At 43.2% G+C, this 20,069-nt stretch overlaps 1 protein-coding gene across 2 annotated transcripts in view; it reads right to left on the reverse strand.

Moving 5' to 3' along the window:
* Nucleotides 1-5,657: 5,657 nt before the first annotated feature.
* The window catches only part of LOC139331097 (C-terminal-binding protein 1), a 29,044-nt gene continuing 14,632 nt past the window's right edge, over nt 5,658-20,069 (reverse strand). For both annotated transcript variants that reach the window (XM_070962409.1, XM_070962408.1), the window contains exons 2-11: nt 17,159-17,313; nt 15,231-15,375; nt 14,240-14,343; nt 13,724-13,826; nt 12,856-12,980; nt 11,884-11,973; nt 11,314-11,444; nt 10,805-10,932; nt 10,135-10,249; nt 5,658-8,730 (exon numbers count right to left, since the gene is read on the reverse strand). In XM_070962409.1, the coding sequence (XP_070818510.1) occupies nt 8,535-8,730; nt 10,135-10,249; nt 10,805-10,932; nt 11,314-11,444; nt 11,884-11,973; nt 12,856-12,980; nt 13,724-13,826; nt 14,240-14,343; nt 15,231-15,375; nt 17,159-17,313 (1,292 nt within the window). In that variant the 3' untranslated portion in view covers nt 5,658-8,534. The remainder of the gene's footprint in view (nt 8,731-10,134; nt 10,250-10,804; nt 10,933-11,313; nt 11,445-11,883; nt 11,974-12,855; nt 12,981-13,723; nt 13,827-14,239; nt 14,344-15,230; nt 15,376-17,158; nt 17,314-20,069) is intronic.

Here is a 20,069-nt window from a genome sequence, read left to right on the forward strand (position 1 = left end):
TCTCAATGAATTCACACACTAATAGATAAAGATCAGTAGTCCTCCACAAGCTCGGTGGTTTTGCTGATATTGAGCTTCAGGCGATTGTCTTTGCACCACAAGACAAAGCTCTCGATCAGTCCTCTGTAGAAATGGTCTCTAAGTGAAGACAGCATGTTTCTCAGTGGGATCATGTGTGTCAGTGTACCTCCTCTACCCCACAGCCAGTTTGCCGTGTCTCATCTTGAACAAGCTGTTGTTCACTTTGAAGAAAGTTGCACATTTCCTCATTTAAAACAACACAGCAAGTAAACAAAGCTCACACTTCGTACGTGTTGTTCAGCCCTCGTCTCAGTGGGGGATCTGACCTGAGGATCTTGTCTACCGCATTTGCTGGAGTAAAAACGGACACATGTACCTGTGTGTGTGTGTGTGTGTGTTTTGTCTCTGTGTGTGTGTTTATGTGAACCACATGGCATCTGTCAAGTGTCAGCTCCTCCCTCAGAAACCCCCAGAGAGCTGGCTGCAGAAAGTGGGTCACCACCTTCACAGACTTGTTTGGGAAACACTAATAAACACCCCCACACACTCACACACACACACACACACACACACAAAACACACAACACAACACGTTGAGGGAAAATTAGAAAACGTGACCGGGACTCCCACTGAAAAATGTAAACATAGTGATTGAAAAAAGCTGATTTATAGGTTTTTTTCTGCAGTATTAAAGCAGCCTTTCACTCTTCATCTTAATCATTCTCCATCCTCTTGTAATTTTCCTCCTTCTCTTCCTCTGTCTTCTCTCCCTCCTTTCTGCTTGTATCTTTAGCTGTCTTTCTCATAAGCTTTGTCCTCTCATTCGATTCCTTGCGGTTTCTCCAGCAGCGCAGGGTCTGTCCAGCAGTCTGTTTATTTTAAACTATTGGACGGTGTCTTCCAGCATCGTACGGGTCTAACAAAACCATTAGGCCAGAGATAACAATATAATCTCCTTCAGCAGACCCAGCTCTGGAGTTAGAGCTCGTCTTTCTGACTTATTAAAACCACCAAATATTGACTGAGGCATTCAGAGGCATAAAATCAACAAAACCCTGCGTGTTTGGCGTTATGGCCGACAGATGCAGTCAGAGGGTTTAAATCTCTCTTGCAAATGGACAGTCTCTCGCAGGAGCTTTCTGCTGTAACCCCGTATCAGCATCTTGGCAACGGTTGCAGCAAAAACTAGTCAGCGCTAAAATAAGAGTGTGTTTTCAAGCTTACTCCCATCTGTTGTTGATATTTTACAATCCATTTTGATGATGGAGCTTGGCTGTAAGACAACGACACATTTTCTACACGTGTGACACAGTGGCGGCCACTTATTATTGTAAAAATTGATCAGTTCAGACAATATAGCATTTGCTTTCCACCAACAAAATAATGGTCACCAGCACAAGCAGCCAATGGAGTTGGCACTTGTCAGGCAGCAGCCAGCATTTACAAGCACGTGTCTGGTGTTTATTAACCAGCAGACATTTTTCTTGGCAGGGTGGAAGGGACCTGTGAAACAGTATGTGGACCCACTGGATACTGAAACCTGCCACTTAAATAAATGCTAATGGAAATCCTGCATTTGGTGGGGAACTCATCTCGGCAGGGTGCCTCACCTTCTCAGTGTTAGGGCGGCCACTGTATTCCACCACATTTTTGTGGATAATAATCCTTTGTTAGGCTTTATTTGGACTGGGCCCAGTCGAGGGGAGAGCAGGGCAGAATATGAAGCAGAGGACGAAAATGTCAGGAGAAAGAAACCACAGAGAGGTGAGAGGAGCAGAGGGAGAGGAAAAGGAGATGCAAAGAGGAAGTGTGAGAGTCCACCCATTTCCTCCATGTCCATCATCAACCAGTTCATCTGTTAAAGCCTGGACCCACTTCATGCAAACACACATTTACTGTACGCCTTTGTCACTTCTTTCAGCACAGTGGAAAAATCTGACACATCGAGGAGTTAAGCATGTCACAAGTTATCAAAGTGTGTGGTCTGAAATTTGTCATCGTATGATTTTGTATGAAACTCACTGAACTGGGAGCAGCTGCAGATTCAGCAGAGGTCGACAGGTCGGCGGAGAAACTGTCAAACTGTCATTTCCCTTTGTTGTTCCTTTTATAAAGAAATCGAGGCACCTGCATCCATTGCATGTAACTGCTTTGTCTTAACTTTCCACCCAAATAGACGTTATTAGATTATCTACTTATTATATTGATGTGCTTGTCAATACCCAGTGTGCTAATGTAAGGCAAAAGCAATAAAGAGGGCATTTAGAGCGCAGAATAATTTGGAAAGACACAACAGAATTTATCCTAAAGGGCACTGAATTTAAAAGATGTTGATGTATAAATTTGGAAAAATTCATTACTAAAGAGGAAAGTTTTATAGTTTAAATGCCCAGAAAGTGACCACTGGATCGATCTCATCGCATGTTAACTGTCTTCATTAAGGCTTGTGGCTGTTTTGCCAATACAGATTTCATCACAGGATATAAATAAGTATTAAAGCTAATGCTGGTTTCAATTAGAGTATTTGTTCATCTGATCAAAGATGACAATGAAATAGTTCTTAAGGGACAAGGCTGGAAATATTCTTAATCCCATGAAAACACTGAAACCACCAACGCTTTCTGTGGCACAGACTCACTTTGGTCTTTCAAGGGATTTGTGGACAGTAAGATGATCACTGTATAGAGGGATGTTGGATGCTGTCGCTGCAAGAGACAAAAGTAAGTAGGGTCAGAGTGTCTGACCCTTGGGAGCAACATTAGCTCATACCAGCTCGCCTCTCTTCAGGTCCTTGCCTGCAAACAATAAGGGAAGGATCTATAGATTATGCAGATGTCTCGTCAAAATCTTTCTTAATCCTAATCTGCTGCAATGAGATCCTCAGTAAAAGTCAGTTGAAGGGTCATTATGTTGCATGTAAACATGCTAATAGCCAACTTGCCGGCATAATCGAGTCTTACTAATTGTACCTGATGCTGAGACTTTTTTGAGACTTTTTAAACAGTTAAATAGTTTCTCAATATTTGCATCGACCAAACTTCAGATACAGACGTTCATGCTTTCAAGCATCTTGTAAGTGGATCAAAACAATAACCTAAGACAATCTCTAGAAACAAAGACTGTGTTTTATGTTTTAAGTGGAAATGACAAAAAGGTTAAAATGAGTTAAAAATAAATTTTACCGTCAGACCCTTTTTTTCCACCATCCATCAGCTTTCCAGAGGTCCACTGTTTGGAACAGGCCTCTCTTGTGCTCTGTCCATTCGCAAGTTTCTTTATTTAACCTTACAGAGTTCTGTTCCCCTCATGCCTCATGCTGTCTGTCTGACAGCCAAGGCTTTAACAAGGAAAAAAACCTCACTCTCCCACTTGAACCCTGTAAAACAGGATTATACTCGAACACGGATTAATGTTAAGTGCCTTGCCCAAGGGCAGCTTGATGGTATTTCCTGAAGGAGCGGAGAGTGTTCGTCATTCACCTGTCCTTTCCCTGAATTTTCCACCTCTTCCAAGTAGCCAGCATCTCTTAAATCTTCGAGCTTAGTCCATATTCAGGAGAGGGAAAGGAAGATATGTCTGCTTAGAACATATTGAGGGTTTTGAACAATGTCTCTAACCTTTGAATTTAAGCCCAATCGTGGTCGGTGCTAACGCCGGTCTTGAGGTTTAAGCAGACATTATTCCCCTCTAAAAGTTCCAGCAGCCTCATGAAAATCTCTCTTCCCCTTTGCACAGTGCCCTTTGGAGGTCCGTGCATGCTGAGCAAAACGTGCCCTCTGCCTGTTTCTTTTTTTTTTTTTAATACATCTGGTTCCCATCCTGTTTCCTGAGGTTTAGATTAAACCATTGTGAGTTTCCAGCTGCTGGAGAGCCTGTTCCAGTGGCCGTAACCTCGAATGGATGAACCAGAGAGCAAAGAGGAAGGGACAAAGAGAGAAAGAGAGTGTGATGGAGGGATTCGGGTTTATGAAGAGAGCAAAAGAGAGGTAGATTGAGAGAAAAACAAAGACAAAGTGATGTAGTCGAGGTTTTTCTGTGTCCCGTGACAGAATTCAACTAAAGTCGGTTCAAGATGAGGTCTCACATGATTGGCAGCAATACAGCTGACAGACATTTCTGTTCCTCCAAAAGACAAGGGCAGCAACTTTAAACAGCTCAGTAGGTTCTTGAATTTTGAAAATGCATCTTATTTCCACTTTTATTTCCTTTACAGTCACTATGATAATCGATAAAACTGCATAATCTAATCTGTATTTACTGAGATATCTCTCTCTCGTTGAGTCTTCTGATGGTGGCTCTCCATTCTGTGTTGAGTGGAAATACATCGTCATACGTGCAGGACACATCATTTTCTTTCTGCTGACTGAAACAAGACATTTGCTTTTCTAGCTAGAATCAGACCACATCCGATTGATTTCCTCAGCGCAAGTATCAGACGGTAAAGATGTTTGTGAAACTGGAAGAGAACTTGAGTTCTCCTGTGTTCAGTCCAATAATTTCAGCATTTTGGATTCCATTGGATTCACCTCGAGGCCTTTAAATCATTGACAGAATGGGTATTGTGTTGACAATGTATAATAATAATCCACAGTGCAAACAAAAGCAGTGTGAATATATTTCATATCACACGTTATTGATCAGCGTTCTGTATTACGGATGTTGTACTTATTGTATGATCTTGTATGATTTGACGACTCTTGGCTTTCTGTTCGAGCAGTCCATAACTTGTGTTGACAACCGCTGCAATAATGTGACACAGGTGCGCCGTATATGTCTTGAGGAACACACAAAGATGAACACAGATTTATTGCAGAAAGGAATAAAACTGGAAAGCAGATACAAGCAGCAGAGCCGCCGCAGATTCAGTTGTCACAGCTGGTTTGCGTTTCTTTCTCCGCAGCCTGACTGTTGCAGCTGTTCTAGTGACATCTATTGGAATCAACCCGTAACTTTATATTCAGAGTTGATGGATGCAAACTCCAGTGCTTCAGTGCACACTGTGTTTACGCTGAAGAGGTGACAAAATTAAGCAAAATCAGAGTCAGTATGCATGCTTAATTTAATGATTTTTGAAGACATTGAGCTGCTGCAACTAACTGTTAATTTCATTTCATGTTAACATCAGAAAATAGTGAAACATGGCCACCACAACTTCATAGAGTCTAAAGTGACGTCTTCATATGTCTTGTTTTGTCTGAACCACAAAGATATTAAATTTACTTGAATGTAGGACAAACGGAAAAAGCTGCAATTTAAACTTTTTGATCACTCGCATCAGTTTTGTTCATCTTTGCTTGAGAAATGAGCGATTAATCAATCATCTAAATGGCTGCTGTTTCATTTCATGCTGACAACCTAATCAGCTTTAACTCACTGATTCAGGGCTGGAAAATGTTTTAACAAATTGCGGTGGGTGGCGAAACGGCTCCAGAAACATCAGCTCAATCAAAACAAGTAGTAGGAGGTCGTCAGCTTTTGCCTTTGTTTCCAGATTTTAATCAGCAGCTCAGTTGGACTCATATTTGTTCTCGTCTCTTGTTTGACATTTCCCGTCGGTACGAAACCGTTTCTTGTATACCAGCTACCAAAATAGTTTACAGTGTTGTGAGGATTAAAACACAGTATGTACAAACACAAACTTCACCTTTCCACAGTTTATTTCCTTTTAAAATAATTCATACAAATGCATACAGTCACAAACATATCTTTGTCAGGTTGTCAGTTTTGACCAAAAATAATGATATTTACTGTAGAATATAGAATATGTATACTGTATATTGCTACGCCTACTACTTTACCATAAAGGGGACCAAGGTAGGCAACAGTGGACTGTGTGTTACCACCAGGGATGGAATTTCAAGGAGCACCTCGACACTTGAAAAGCGAGTGTGCTGTTTTGATTTGTGGCACCCGTCGGTTTGAATGAGGAATGCTTACGGTTTCTATTATTACGTATTAGCAAAGAGTTTCTCCTCCACGTATCGGCAGGCATCTGGTGAGGAAGGATTAAGAGTAAAATTCGAAGTATTCCAGCATTCCTGTTGGGGTTTGGGGGCTCTAGTCTGAAGATGATCTGTAAATGTCACCTCAGTACCTTCTGTACTAGACGCCCCCGTCAGATTCTGGCCAGTGAAAGCTCAGCACCAGCCTGGGCTGTAAAATACTCACTAAAGGTGAGTGAAATTTCCATCCCTGATCGCTACTCTTACTACCTCACCATGAAGAAGACCAGGTAGGCAACAGTGAACTGTTTTTAACTACTCAGCTGCTGGTAGAAGGGGATCCAGAAAGCACCGTCACTTCGCTGTCCGGCTAACATCAACAACACATGAACTGGAATCAGTAATAAATACTCCGACAGGAGAAGAGTTTCAGATATTTAACTGCTTGTTTACGTTGTGGGAATGTAACCGGTAAAAGCAGATTACTGTCAGTTTGCTGGCTTAGATCTGACGTTCCAAGCGTTTGTAGGTTCTTCTACATAGTGTTCGGTTGCGTATTTAGATGGCAGTCTTAGCAATGATGCCTTGTGGAGAGTATGAGCCACCACCCCTCCTCCCAGTGCTGCTTTTTTAGACACAGATACAACCAAGTCACATTGACACAGGCAGGCAGAACACCATATGTACACATAGACACAGAGGCCACAGAGGGTGGCTGAACGGTATACTCAGGAAGGACCCATCGTGAAATGTTAAAGGGATACTACACTGGAGAAATCAGTACGTTCTCACATGCTATCACGAAACGTCTTTATTGTGCATATACGGTCTCTCGCGCTGTAAAACCACAGTTTGTTGCACTCACAAGCAGGTCGTTCCTCTTTTAGAAAGTTAATCAAACTGACAATCCTGAAAGTTTTGTTTTTTTTAAGAAAAAGGTCGGTTTGACCATTTGGGAGCAAAAATATGAAGATTCAGTTCAAGAACACAAGTGTTCCTCGTAGTCAGTCGGCGTTAGCTGTCCTTAACTGGATGTCACGTGTACAAGTGAATTTAACTTCAAAGAGGAATTAAAAGTAGCTTTGGCAGGAAGCAGATTAGTTCAGTAACTGATATACGAAGCTTGTTAATGCAGTTTCTCAGCAGATCCTTAGCTAGAAGGGCAACTTCAGTAAAACACTGACACAGCAGCATGTAGCAACACACTGATTCACCAATGCTGTGCATAATTTGTAAACCTTGGTGCTCTCAACTGATCCTGCTCCATGACCTGGACAATTAATGCGTGTAACAGTGGAAGTACTGGATCATTAGACATGAAGAAGACAAAGATAATAACCTTTTATGTGACGCTTTCTCAAACTGTAAGCTGCCACAGACTGTCAGTGCATGGCCTCGTCCACAACCTGCTTTGTCCTTCAAAGTAATTAACCCAACCACAATATTTTTATACTCGCCGTTAGGGATGAAGGCGTCCCAGCCAAGCATACCATTGTGCCACCTCCCTACAGCCTTTCGTCCCACAACCCCCTCGGTCTGGGTCAAACATTTACACAAGTCCCAAGAGCAAAATCACATGCCCCTTAAACATAACAAACAAAAGCACACATTAGAACGACTTTAGCTCTCGTTAAAGTTCTTTCTCTAATGTAGCGGGACACAAAAAGGCAAGCAGGTAGAAAAACAAAAGCACTAAGTGGCATTAAAAGGAAATTTTTAAACCTAAAAATCTTAAAAAATAATATACCAACTGCAGAAAATTAATTTCCTGAGATGGTGTGCAAAAAGCTGCCTCTTTTTTTTTTTTTTTACGGGGCTTGTTAATTTTGGGGACACATTTAAAAAAAACAAAACAGATATTGTATTCTCAAACCGGTTTGGCTACATAGAGAGATCACATAACCCTTGTTTTTCTTAAGACTGGAATACAAATATCAGTATCTTCTTGCCGTAAGTCTAAAAACTGTACACAGACAGGTTACATTCATTTCATAACCTACTACTTTTGCTTGTACATCAAACTAAGGAAAGGACACAGAAAAAGAGAGAATGACAAGAAACGGGCCCCTCTAACTTTGGACACACTACAGTCTAAGACAGCAGAATTGGATTCAGTATTTTTTTTCTTCCCAAATCAACAGATAATATTTTTTTTTTACTTCTGGCAGAGAAAACTGCTTCAAAGTCGACTAAACTGTAGTTGTTATGTGACGATAAACCTACACACGTCTTTTCTCCGGACTTCCGTTTGGAGCAGAGGACAATTGTCTTGCTCTTTGGTTAGAGCACCTACAGCTATCCACTCCTCCTCATCCTCCTCTTTATGGTCTTCATCCTCTTCCTCCTCTTTGGAGTGTGAGCTGGCTGCTGGGAACCAGTTGCCAGAGAGTTGTGAATCAATAGTTATTGGGACCTCAACCTGTCGATCTGACGCTCTGTGAACCTGTCTGATAACAACTTGTCACTGGGGAACATATCGCTATGATCCCGGTTGCCATGCCGACCTCCTCGGGTCACCAGACAACACAGGCAAGCGTGTATGTGTGTGTGAGTGTGCTTGTGTGTGTGTGGCTACAGTTGGTCGTTCGGATGCTGCTCTCTGTCGCCGTCTGGTGGCTTGACTGTATTTTGTCCGGGGGACGGGGCATGAGGAGGGTGCGTGACTGCGGGCGGGAGGGTGTGTGTGATGGGTACGGCGCTGGGCACAATGCCTTCAACGGGTGGTGGGAGGCCGCCGGCTGGCAAGCTCACCACTCCTGGGGGATACCTGAGAGAGGGAGACACAAAACTGAGTCGTCAAAGAACAACTGGAACAACAGTTATTACATGACAACACAGTGCAAAAGGAGGCCAATTGAACACTGACAGATAAAAAGTTACACTAACAGAATACTTTGGTGAGGCAGCACTGTAGTACATACTAGTACCACATAATACTGCACCTCCATAAAGTTGAGGGACTTGATGTTTAACCACAGGTTTCTATTAAAAGTTGTAGTCTCCAGGCCAGTATTAACACAGCCTTATGACATGTTCAGGGATTAGACAGCTCTCTCCAGAGTCACACACTTCATTATGCTGCTGTTTTCACGGGCTGAGGAGCAGGCCTCCCATCTGTGAGACCAGTGGAGTTCACCTTTAATTACATACAGCCTGCATCACGTGTTTCCAGTGATGGTTTTCAGAGTATTTTTTGGATGCAATCTGTAGAATTCCATGTAATAATAGAGAGAGAAGCACAGTCTATTTTGGGAGGAAAGATGAGATTTAATTTGTCATCAGAACAACAACACACTGAAATGTAGACCTGCGAATAATAATTCTTATCGTTGTTGATGACCCTGTTGATTATGTTCTTAATCAAGCAGTTAGTCAGCTATTAAATGTCAGATATTAGTGAAAAATGTCCCAGAGCCAAAGGTGACATGTTAAGATTGCTTGTATTGTCCAACAACGGTTCCACACCCCGCAGATTTTCCATTGTCCAGGGAAAAAGCAAATCCTAACAGTGGGCAAGATGGAATATTTGGCAGTTCAACTTGGAAAATAACAATTATTGGCTGCAGATTAACCGTTAAATTGACTAATGGTTTCAGCTGTACTGACATTTACATAGCTTCAGTGTTTTAGCACAGTGACAAAAAAGTGGATCATTAATGGATCAAACTTCATGTTGCCAATGCTAATCCATCCAAGGCCTTGGCCAGTCCTCACACTGGTCCTACAGATCCCTTCAGACTGAGTGACAGCAAGCAGTTAAATGTCCAGAGCTCAGTGTGTTGTTGCAGCTCTGTTGAATTCTGCAGTCACTTGCTGCTAACAACACTAATCTGATGAATGCATTATGAGCTGGCTGAGATCTGTGCAAACAGAAGCGCTGTCGACCCATCAGTGTAATTACAGACTGACGCTCCACATTTCTTATGTTGTGTATTTTCAGCAGCAGCAGCACAGTGTAATTGCAGCGCAGCAGTGACATGCTCCATATATCAGTAATTACATTAGAAAGACATCTGCTGTCATTAGTACCTTTCTAGCAGCAGCTGTTTACATCTGTATTATCAAGACATTTGGTAAAAACTATCAATCACTTTTCCAAGGTTTAGGATGGGTGAAAAAAATGAACTGTACTGACCACTACAGGTTTCTTTATCCTGATGTCAGTTATTACCTATAAGCCCCGTTGAGCTCGGGGTGGACGGTGGCTGGGTCAACTCCCGCCCAGTGGTTGTTCTGGGTGAGGAACTCCTTATTCACACAGTTCTTCAGACTGTCCGGGATACGACCTGGAAAACAGAGCACGAGAAGGAGAGCGAGAGAGATGTGAAATATATAAAGAGTGAACGGTCCAGTGTGCTACAGTTCACACCTGGGATCTTGTTAGTGTCACCGCACTGCATTTCAAAGCAGGTGTGATTTATTTTTTCCCTCACTGACCTGTTTTCTACAGAGACTAAAGTTAGACCAGATTAAACAGGACAAAGGTAAAAAGGCAGTGCCGCGGGGGAAACTGCGGGACAGGAAAATGAAGACAGAGAGGAGGAGAAGGTTAGAAGGAAGGAAAGAATGAAGGAGGCAGTGCATGAACAGCCTTCAACACCCTCTGTGCTGAAAGAATAGGAAGGATGGATGACTGCTCGACTGCAGCAGGACACCTAAAAATAGCTGTTTTTAGACTCGTGTTTACATTTTAAAAAGGGGTCATGTTTCCCATCAGTGCATGTGTGTCTCCATGACTATGCGAGTGTGTGTGTGTGTGTGTGTGTGTGTGTGTGTGTGTGTGTGTGTGTGTGTGTGTGTGTGTGTGTGTGTGTGTGTGTGTGTGTGCGCGCGCGCACTACCTGTGATAGCCCTTCGGATCTCCCTGGCTGCCTCCTCTCTCATCTCCAGCGATGCCTGTTCGCTGTACCAGGCGGCATGTGGAGTGCAGATCAGATTGGGAGCGTCCTTCAGTGGACCCTGACTGAAGCTGACACGTGCATGCAGAATGCAATCAGTTCCAGCTGCGACAGTTCACTGTATTTATTGCTGGCTAAGTTTGTCATTATTTTTTACATGATGCAATTGATCGTTTAGTGTATAAAACGAAAGAAAAGAACGCCTATCGCACATTTTCCCATATCCAAATGTAATGTCTTAAGATTGGTTGATTTGTGTGACTCAAACTCAGAGATATTCAATGAACAATTATAGAAAATTACAGTAATTTAGTTTTCTGTCAGAGTAAATTTTTACATACAAATACTGATATACATTCACAAGTGCTGGAAATCATGCTTAACAGATAACAGTTAGTTCAAGAACAACATTAAAGTGAAATAAACCTTTTCAAAAAGTCAGTGAGTGTTACCTGAAAGGCTCTGTCTCATGGACATCCAGAGCGGCTCCACGTATCCTCCCCTCCTTCAGGGCCTGAGCCAGGGCCTTCTCATCCACCAGACCCCCCCTGGCCGTGTTCACCAGGAACGCCCCCTGTCGCATCTTTAAAGCACATAAACACACGTCCAGTCTGTGATTTACTCATAAGGTGAAGCTTTCCACCTGAACACTTGTTGTTTCATTCAACTTGTTTCTTGCTCTGGGTGCAGAGACTCCTAGTGACACCTCTCTAATAATAAATGTTTTATATTTTATTGATCCCTGTAGGGACGTTTTCTTTTCACTTGCTCTCCTCTGGCAAGGTCAGACATGCTCAAAGAGTGCAGCTCTGGTTTTAAAACCAGCCGGAGATGAACGACAGTGTGTGTATCAGTCGTCATATGCGGTGCACGCAGTGAAGAAGCTCATTCATCCGTATGTAGGTAGCGGGCTTCCCTGGGTATCTGCTTCTTTAATATTCATGACCATGGGATGTAGTAGTTGATGTGGGGATAAATAAATCATTCAAGTGAGTGTATGTGTGTGCCGCAGTCCCCTCTACCTGTTTGATGGTGAAGTCGTTGATCAGGTGGTGGTTGTGTTCGTTGAGGCTGCAGTGCAGAGAGACGCAGTCGGAGTGGAAGAGCAGGTCCTGAGGAGAAAGATGCAAAGAAAGATAAATCCCAGTCCTCTGTTTGTATACTCACTGCTGCAGGAGCTTCACACGGACTCGCACTGGGATCAAAACCGCACTGCGTTCAACCAAATCACGTTTCAGATCATCTGTGAACCAAATCTGTTTCAGAGAATTTTAAGTAGATTTTTGTTTTTCATCACTGACATTATGACAGTTACTGTTAATGAGCACAAGAGGGCGTCGCTCCTTTGCTGCACGCAAAAGCAGCACAACAGTAAATACACATTTTGCCATGGTGGATGGCGGGGAAAGCAGTGTTTTGTCAGCAAAGAGAAAGGGACACAATGGATTTTCTTTCCCCAGTGGAAGCAAGATTTAGTCTGAATGGACTTAAGTCCATGCTGCTGCTGTGTTCTCAGTGGCTGAAATCGTTCCGCAGTCACATCTGTCACTGTCGTGGGAGACGTGCTGACACCGGCGTTGCATGCAGAGAAACTGAATAAAAAGTGTCGCCGTCGGGAGCAAAAACGAGCCCTGGACCTCCATCCCTGGTCGGAGCACACAGCCCACTGTTGTCCACTTTGGGCTGCTCTGTTGTAAAGTAATAGGTGTAGCAATATTCTAAATGTCACCATTTAGGATATTGCTTTTTCTTTTTAGGAAATAAACAGTGGAAATCGATGGGCTTTCACTTCTTTTATGGCCTCACCGCTATATTCCTGTTAGAGTGTGTTAGCTGTCCCAGGAAAAGCACTGGAGTGATCACTCTACGAGCTGGACTTAGAGCTGTACACGTAAGGAGGGGCTGCTTCTGAGTTTTTCATAATCATACCAATACAACACATGAGCGCTGTACGCAGTGGGAAGGTTGCCGATTTCTGTGTGTGTGTGCGCTACCTGTAGTGTGGTGACCCTTTGCAGTCCCAGGGATCTCTCTACACCGTCAGCCAAATAAGGGTCATAGAAGATCACATTGAAGCCAAAGGCCTTGGCTCGCAGGGCGACCGCCTGGCCCACTCGACCTAGAAACACACAAATTCCCACAGGCATGGAGGTGCATGTGCATTAACACACACATGCACATGAATACACACTCAGATGGAACATTAAAAAAACACAACAGTTAACATTTGTTCTGAGTCCTTTTTTGACAAATTACATAATTCTCTGGTTACACACATCTGGTCATTATTAGTGAAAAAGCTTCCAGACTGTACAGGGAAGAGATTTGCATTCTGCTTCGGGTTAATCCGCTTATATTTTATTGGCAGGAAGTCTGCAGGAAGCCAATTTAGCTGAGCTAAGGACAAAACTTCCCTAAATGAAAATGGAAAAGAGAGAAAAAATCCTTTGATTAAAAACTTGAGCTCTGTTCCTCAGCCACTACCTAAACCAGCAGACCACACCAGATCAGACACATCGAATAGTCAGTCAGTCCTGGTGTAGACCGAAATAATAAATAAAAAATATCGCATGGATTGCCATGAAATTTAGCATGCGTGCTCCTCAGAGGATGAATTTCAGCGCCACCAGCTAGCTGAAATGTTTGTTTCCGAGTGAAATGTCGGAAATGTGAAATTTGGTGCAAACAATCGTGTCTCTCAGGATTGTGAGTGTATCAGCATGTTGATGTTACCACTGAGCTCGACGCACTGCTGTCCCTTGCAGAGCTGCTAGCATTGGCTGCAGACTCTTCGTCGTGTTTGTATGCTATGCGAAGTAGCTTGCATTCAGAGGCATGTGTGATGTGTGTGTTGTTACTCACCAAGCCCTATAAGTCCCAGTGTCTCTCCTCTGATCCTCGCGGCTCCTGACGCCACCTCTCGGATCTGCTCCACGCTCTGAACCCGTGTGCCCTCCCGGAGAGCCTGGTGTGAATAACAATTCCTTATTACATGGAAAATATCGCACAGAGAGTAAGAACATGACAGCTTGACAGAAACCAGGTACATATCATAATGTCTGCACTTAATGACCAAAGTCTAGATCCTTTCAGATACTGTGATCATGAAAAGTCTAAATAATCATTGTTGCTTATGGCTGATTTGAGGAACAAATCATTTTACTGTACCTTCTCTATCTTACATCGTCTTTCAAATACAGCGACATTCTAAAGAAAACGAAACATTTCAATTTTGCTTTGTCAGTAGACAGCTGTTAGTAACTGTTGAAACTAGAATTGTGATGGCTGAACGTACGCCTCTAACCAATACATTTGGAGTTAGTTCACTTAAATCCACTTTATTGCGGCCCCCGTTATCAGCCACACGAGGATACGGACCTGGTGCAGCCAGGTGGTGCGTCGGTACAAGGTGAGGATGTGACAGAGTGTGGAGTCCGCCGTCTCCTCCACTGAGGCCGCCGGCATATTGCATACAGCTATGCCTGTTGGACCAGAGAGCAGATAAGGATTAGTAATAGCTTTTTGGGGCCATTCGAGGAGACAGATGAAGTTCAGTGAAAGCTATTTTGGTGGAGAAGTGCAGAGTCGAGGCGCGGCGTCAGCACTTTCCTCTACAAACACGCCTGGCAACTTTAAAATGGCAGAGCCTCTCAGTGGAAGAAGATAGGGGATGTTGGTAAAGCTCTGGGTGCTGCAGGACAGACACGAGTTTCAAGTATAAAATGCTTTACTTCACGTTTTTAGTACAGATATTACTGACTGGTTGCAAACATGGCAATACCTACTGGCAGCAGAAAGAAAGTTTTTGGGAGATTGGCACTTTGGTCAAATTAGATATTGAGCAGTGGTGGAATGTAGCGAAGTACATTTACTCAAGTACTGTACTGAAGCACACTTCTTAGGTACCCGTACACTTGAGTATTTCCCTTTTATCTTATACTTGAAAGCCAGAACAGACCTACGAACACACAGCGAACACCCGAAGACACACCGATGCTCCTGCTAGCTAGCTAACTGATGAATCTCAGCTCTGTGAAGTCGCAGATTGATGGGTGGATAATAATAACAGTAAACTTCATTTGTGTGGCAGCTTTCATACAATATTTGCAGCTCAAAGTGCTTTACAAGAAAAAAAATCGCATGCACCAAGTCAGTGCTTCCTATCGAAAAGACAGAATGGACATGATGTCACGATATTATTGGTTGAAATTGGTCTGTTAAAGCTTCTGTAAGCACATGTCATATTTCGTCATACAGGAAGAAAAGAGCAGTGCAATACATGACCAACACAGACTCCCACTTCCTGTGTGTGTGTGTGTGTGTGTGTGTGTGTGTGTGTGTGTGTGTGTGTGTGTGTGTGTGTTCTCACCCAGTTCCCCGGCAGATTTGATGTCAATGTTGTCGTAGCCGCTACCGATGCGGACGATGATGCGCAGCGCTTTAAACTTCTCCAGGTCTTCTCTCATCAGAGTGATGGTGTGGTACATCAGAGCTCCGACAGCTTCATTCAGTACCTGGATGCACGGACAGGTTTTTCAATCACTGACCGCTAGTGGTGCATTTGATGTGTGTGTGTGTGTGTGTGTGTGTGTGTGCGCAAGATATCTAAACCTTTACAGCCCTTACTTAACCTCTATGCTCACACAGCCATGGATGCTGTTGTCGTGAGCACAAGTCAAGCACGGTTTCGCAGAGATCTCTGAGTGTAAGCGACCGCAGTTCGCAGAGTTCACTTCACAGTGTTTCCATGAACTCAGCATCTCAGTTTAGGGTTGTTTTTTTTTTTCCAGGATGTGCTGTTTATATCATTCTCATATCCTGTTTTTTTTAATATCCCTGTCTGCATGGAGGGGCTGCTTTTCCTGAATGTTACCATGGAAATTAAGCTTTTATAACCACAGGAATTGAGATAAGGTGCCTCTGCATTTGACACAACTGCTTAATATCAGCGGGAATCTTATGGGATTCTCGCTGGTTGCTAATCAGGACGACGGCTTATTGTCTTGGCTGAAAAGTGACACGACTCAAAAGCACATCGCTTGACTTTTATATGGGATGCGGATATATGTGTGAGAACCAGTTCAGTCACCTTTTAATTGGTTCTCAGTTAATCTCACAATCTTTTTCTAATGTTGCCAGCCCTCCTCTTCATGTGTGTGAGTGAGGATGAAAACGACATGCGGTTTAATTACAATAAAGAAGCCCTTTTAATTACACAATGAGGTGGCTGCTTACTAGAGAGCCAGAGAGAGAGAGAGAGAGAGAGCAGGAGATAGATAGTGAGCGAGGGAGAGCCATCTGTTTCTCCCACGCTGTGGCCTACTGAGCGCGCTCTCAGAGAGAGTGTGCCTGGCAGACACCCAGAACGAGACCTAACCCTGCCAGACATACAAACCCATTTACAATCCATAGTGGCTGTGGCAAGATCTGAGCCTGACCCACATTTTAAGTTTGCCCCCTGTGCTCTTCTCTAATTTTCTTTTCCCGTTTTTCCCCTGACCTCTTCTTCTTCCGCTTCTTTCTTGTGGTGTTTTTTCATGTTTTGCACCTCCTTAATGCACAGCCAGTATTGTTTTAATGCTGCATTCATGTAATGGCAGTGGACTGGCTTAAACAGGAAATATAAAGCTTTCATACATCATTGCAAGACAGATGCCCCCACTGCTGTACTGGTATTCACATAATATAAACAGCCTAAATTAGCTACTTTTATTGTTTTTTGCATTTGGATATTGTCACAAGAAATTCCTGATATGTCCGACTCTAAACAATACAAGGTGAATGCAGCATTAATGGTCATTTTGACAGATCAGAGATCACTTGTATCTCAGAAAGTTTAATGGTTAAATATACTTAAAAAAAAAAACATTAACTTTACATCTTTGACATTTAAGATGTCTGAAGGGATGTTTTGAAGCATTAAGTCAAATATTTGGCTTCGTTCCATCTCTATTTCAGTGACTGAATGCACAGAAAGTATAAACCATCCATCCATCCATTATCTATACCGCCTATCCCTTTCGGGGTTGCGGGGGACTGGAGCCTATCCCAGCTACAATGGGCGAGAGGCGGGGTACACCCTGAACCGGTCGCCAGCCGATTGCAGGGCGAAAGTATAAACCAAGGCAAACTAATTATTTTTGCAAAATGTCATCCGTTTATACATCAACATGGAAATATTTATAGTGCAGGATATGGTGTTACTTACAGTGTGTGTGTGTGTGTGTGTGTGTGTGTGTGTGTGTGTGTGTGTGTGTGTGTGTGTGTGTGTGTACATGATTTAGTTGAGTGTGTTACCTTCTCATGGATCTCCTGTGTGGACTGAGCATCACAGAAGGCTACAGTTGCTACGTCTTTCAGGATGGGCATCTCCACAGTGCAGTCGCGCCCGTCCAGCAGCGCCACCAGGGGGCGCGGGTGCATAGGCCCGTTCATGATGGGTGGTCTGATGCCTATGCACACACACACCCCAAAGAAATGGAAGGAAAGGTGTCAGATTGGCAGAACAAAAGTGGTGATGAAGCAGACGGACGTGGACAGAAAGTAGCTTTCTTTGTCGGAGACGGTGTGTTTTATCAGTCTGATTTCCATGTCGTGATGAAACACCTACACAGCTTCAGTCTCCCTCACAGAAATGACAAATCTTGTGCTGGAAATAAATCAAACTGTTCTCTGCTGTGTATTATTAGACCTGCGGGCGTGGAGACAGTTTGCTTGGTTATATTTTTTCACCATTTCATCAGTTGTTGTCACCTAAAAATCTAAAACTGCACTAAGACATGCTGTTGCTCCCTTGCCATCCCATAATATCTCTGCTCCGGACTGATGCAGTTACTAGGACAACCGTGACAATAAGCATGGAGGGGGGAAGAAGAATTTCCCGCAGCAGCTGGCTGTCTGCTGTGGAGTCAGTTCCTGTGGTGAGAGGTCATGTTTCACAGCTGTTTTTTCGCCTTATTACTTTAAAAGATTTAATTGTTTTCATTAAATTATTACTGACTTTTTAATGGAGTTTGCTCACAATTTGAAAGAGGCTGTAATTGGGGGAATGGATCAGGGAGGTGCTGTCTGTACAATGGAAATGCAACAAAAATGTGATATTTCATAGCTGATTAGTCAGTAGACCATTGGGTAAGGGTATGCCACTTTATGTAAGGTAGAAGAGCTGTGACATGAGAGACAGCCAACACCCGAAATCTGTCAGAGAGTACGAGTGAGCACCCCCCTTCAACCTTTCTACGGGATGTTTTATTAAATTATTGAACCTCTTCAGGTTAAATCATTACCCTGAGAGTGCTGCCAGACCCTACAGGAGGATAAGTAGCATTTAACAAGGTAGATAGATCTCACTGGTGGGCCTTTGTTCGGCTTTAGCAGGAGCAGTGGTCGATTCATTCTCCTTAACCATTTCCTGTCACTGCAGTCTGCTTGGGTTTGTCTGTCCTTTCAGGTAACTGAAGAGTTAATCATTCCAGATCATTTACAGACATACTGACCGAGACCCTAGACATCTGAGAGACAGACAGATGGAGATACAGAGGAAAATCTGAAGCAGTGTATGTAATTGGGTCTCTGTGACATGCACCGTTTCGACAGGCCTCTAAAACACAGTAGATGAAATAAGTGCAGAGTTATTCTGCTGATGCTGACTGTACCCATCACTCAATCTGGATTTGTTTCCATCGGAGATGTGCAGGCTGACATCTCTCATAAGCAAACACCTCTGTCATTTCACTCAAAGTATCCATCTTTTTTGTGAGTCAGACTTCCAGCTGCATGTACTGTTGGCACTCCCTCACTTTGAGACTTTGGTCCAGTTGCATGGGCTAACATCATGAGAAATCATTAAACCGCTCATGTCAAAATCAGCATTGTACGGTCTCTACAATACTTTGAATGCCAAGGATCCCTGAGAATCAGACTTGTGGACAGAAGTTTGGCCCCGCCAAAGCCGCAAATGAGTTTGGAAACTCTGTGCAGGGAAACTGAGTAAGACTCTTCCCTCAGCAGATACCATTTCGTGGCCTACGAGTGAACTGAATCAAGGGAAAGATCCTTGAACTACGAGCATCATTAATCTTTGATTTTCAGTGCTTTCCACTCGTGTTTTTGTAATGAAACTCTGTGATTTGCCTCGTCTTCTTACTTCAGCAGTGTCAGTGAGTTCATGTTTCCCAGAATGCCTTATGACAGTCTTCAGAGAAAAAGGTGTGAACATGTTGCGTTTAGCTTTCACAATGATGGAAAAGAAAAAGTGTTTCCTGTTCTATGAAACCCCCCAGCCCCTTTTGAAAATACAGCATGTCTTGTGGTTGCATCACTCATCAAAGCTCCTGTTGTTGGGAGTCATTTGAATCTCTGTTTCTTCTGAAATCAATTGATTTCCTCTTGCCTGGCTGTCAAGCATTGCTGCAAAATGGTTTAGCCAGACGCCACTTCTCTCTGACCTTGGAAGCTTGAAATTTGACATCACTGTTAAGATTGTTGTTGTTGCCTGGAAATGTGTTAACTTTGGCCACTTACTGGTTGTTATTTTCAGCTTTTTCTTTTTTTTTTTTTTTGCTTATATCTGCCCTGGTAGAGCAGCTCAGTGACCAGAAGGTGAGGACCATGCTGTAGTACCCAGTGTTGTGCCTGAACGCGTTCATTGAACGATAGTTCATGAACTCGTTAATATTTTGGGCGAACATGAACTGAGCGTACTGTATAACTGCCTGATGAACGTTTCTGTGGACTCCTTCATTCTGGTGTCTGTGAACGGCACGCTCTCTCAGTTTAACTTCGTTCAATAGGGTGCCACATTTCTACAGAAATCTGAAAACCCGGCTAAAACACACCGTAAACAGGCCTTAATATGTAGCGGAAAAAAACACCCAATCTGGCAACACCAGCCACCAGGGTAGCACCGCCGCATGCGTCATCAAAACAGAAAGCAGCATGGAGGCAACAAAGCAGCAAAGAGGTGTCGTATGATCATTTAAACAAGTTTTATGACAAGGTCAGTGAGGATGGGAAAAATCTTACATTTCTGTGCAGACTTTGCCCACCGGCTTTCAAAAAGAAAATCCGCACTTCAGTCACATGGGGTGAAAGCTGCAGCTGCTACTCGTGTGGACTGAATGGACACAGTAACAATGGGGAAATGCTGTCCCCTTAATGCTAATGTAAACCCTGGTTGAATAAGGATTCAAAATTGGATATGAAGATG

Source organism: Chaetodon trifascialis, chromosome 5, assembly GCF_039877785.1.
Source record: "Chaetodon trifascialis isolate fChaTrf1 chromosome 5, fChaTrf1.hap1, whole genome shotgun sequence".
In the NCBI taxonomy this organism is placed as follows: Eukaryota; Metazoa; Chordata; class Actinopteri; order Chaetodontiformes; family Chaetodontidae; genus Chaetodon; species Chaetodon trifascialis.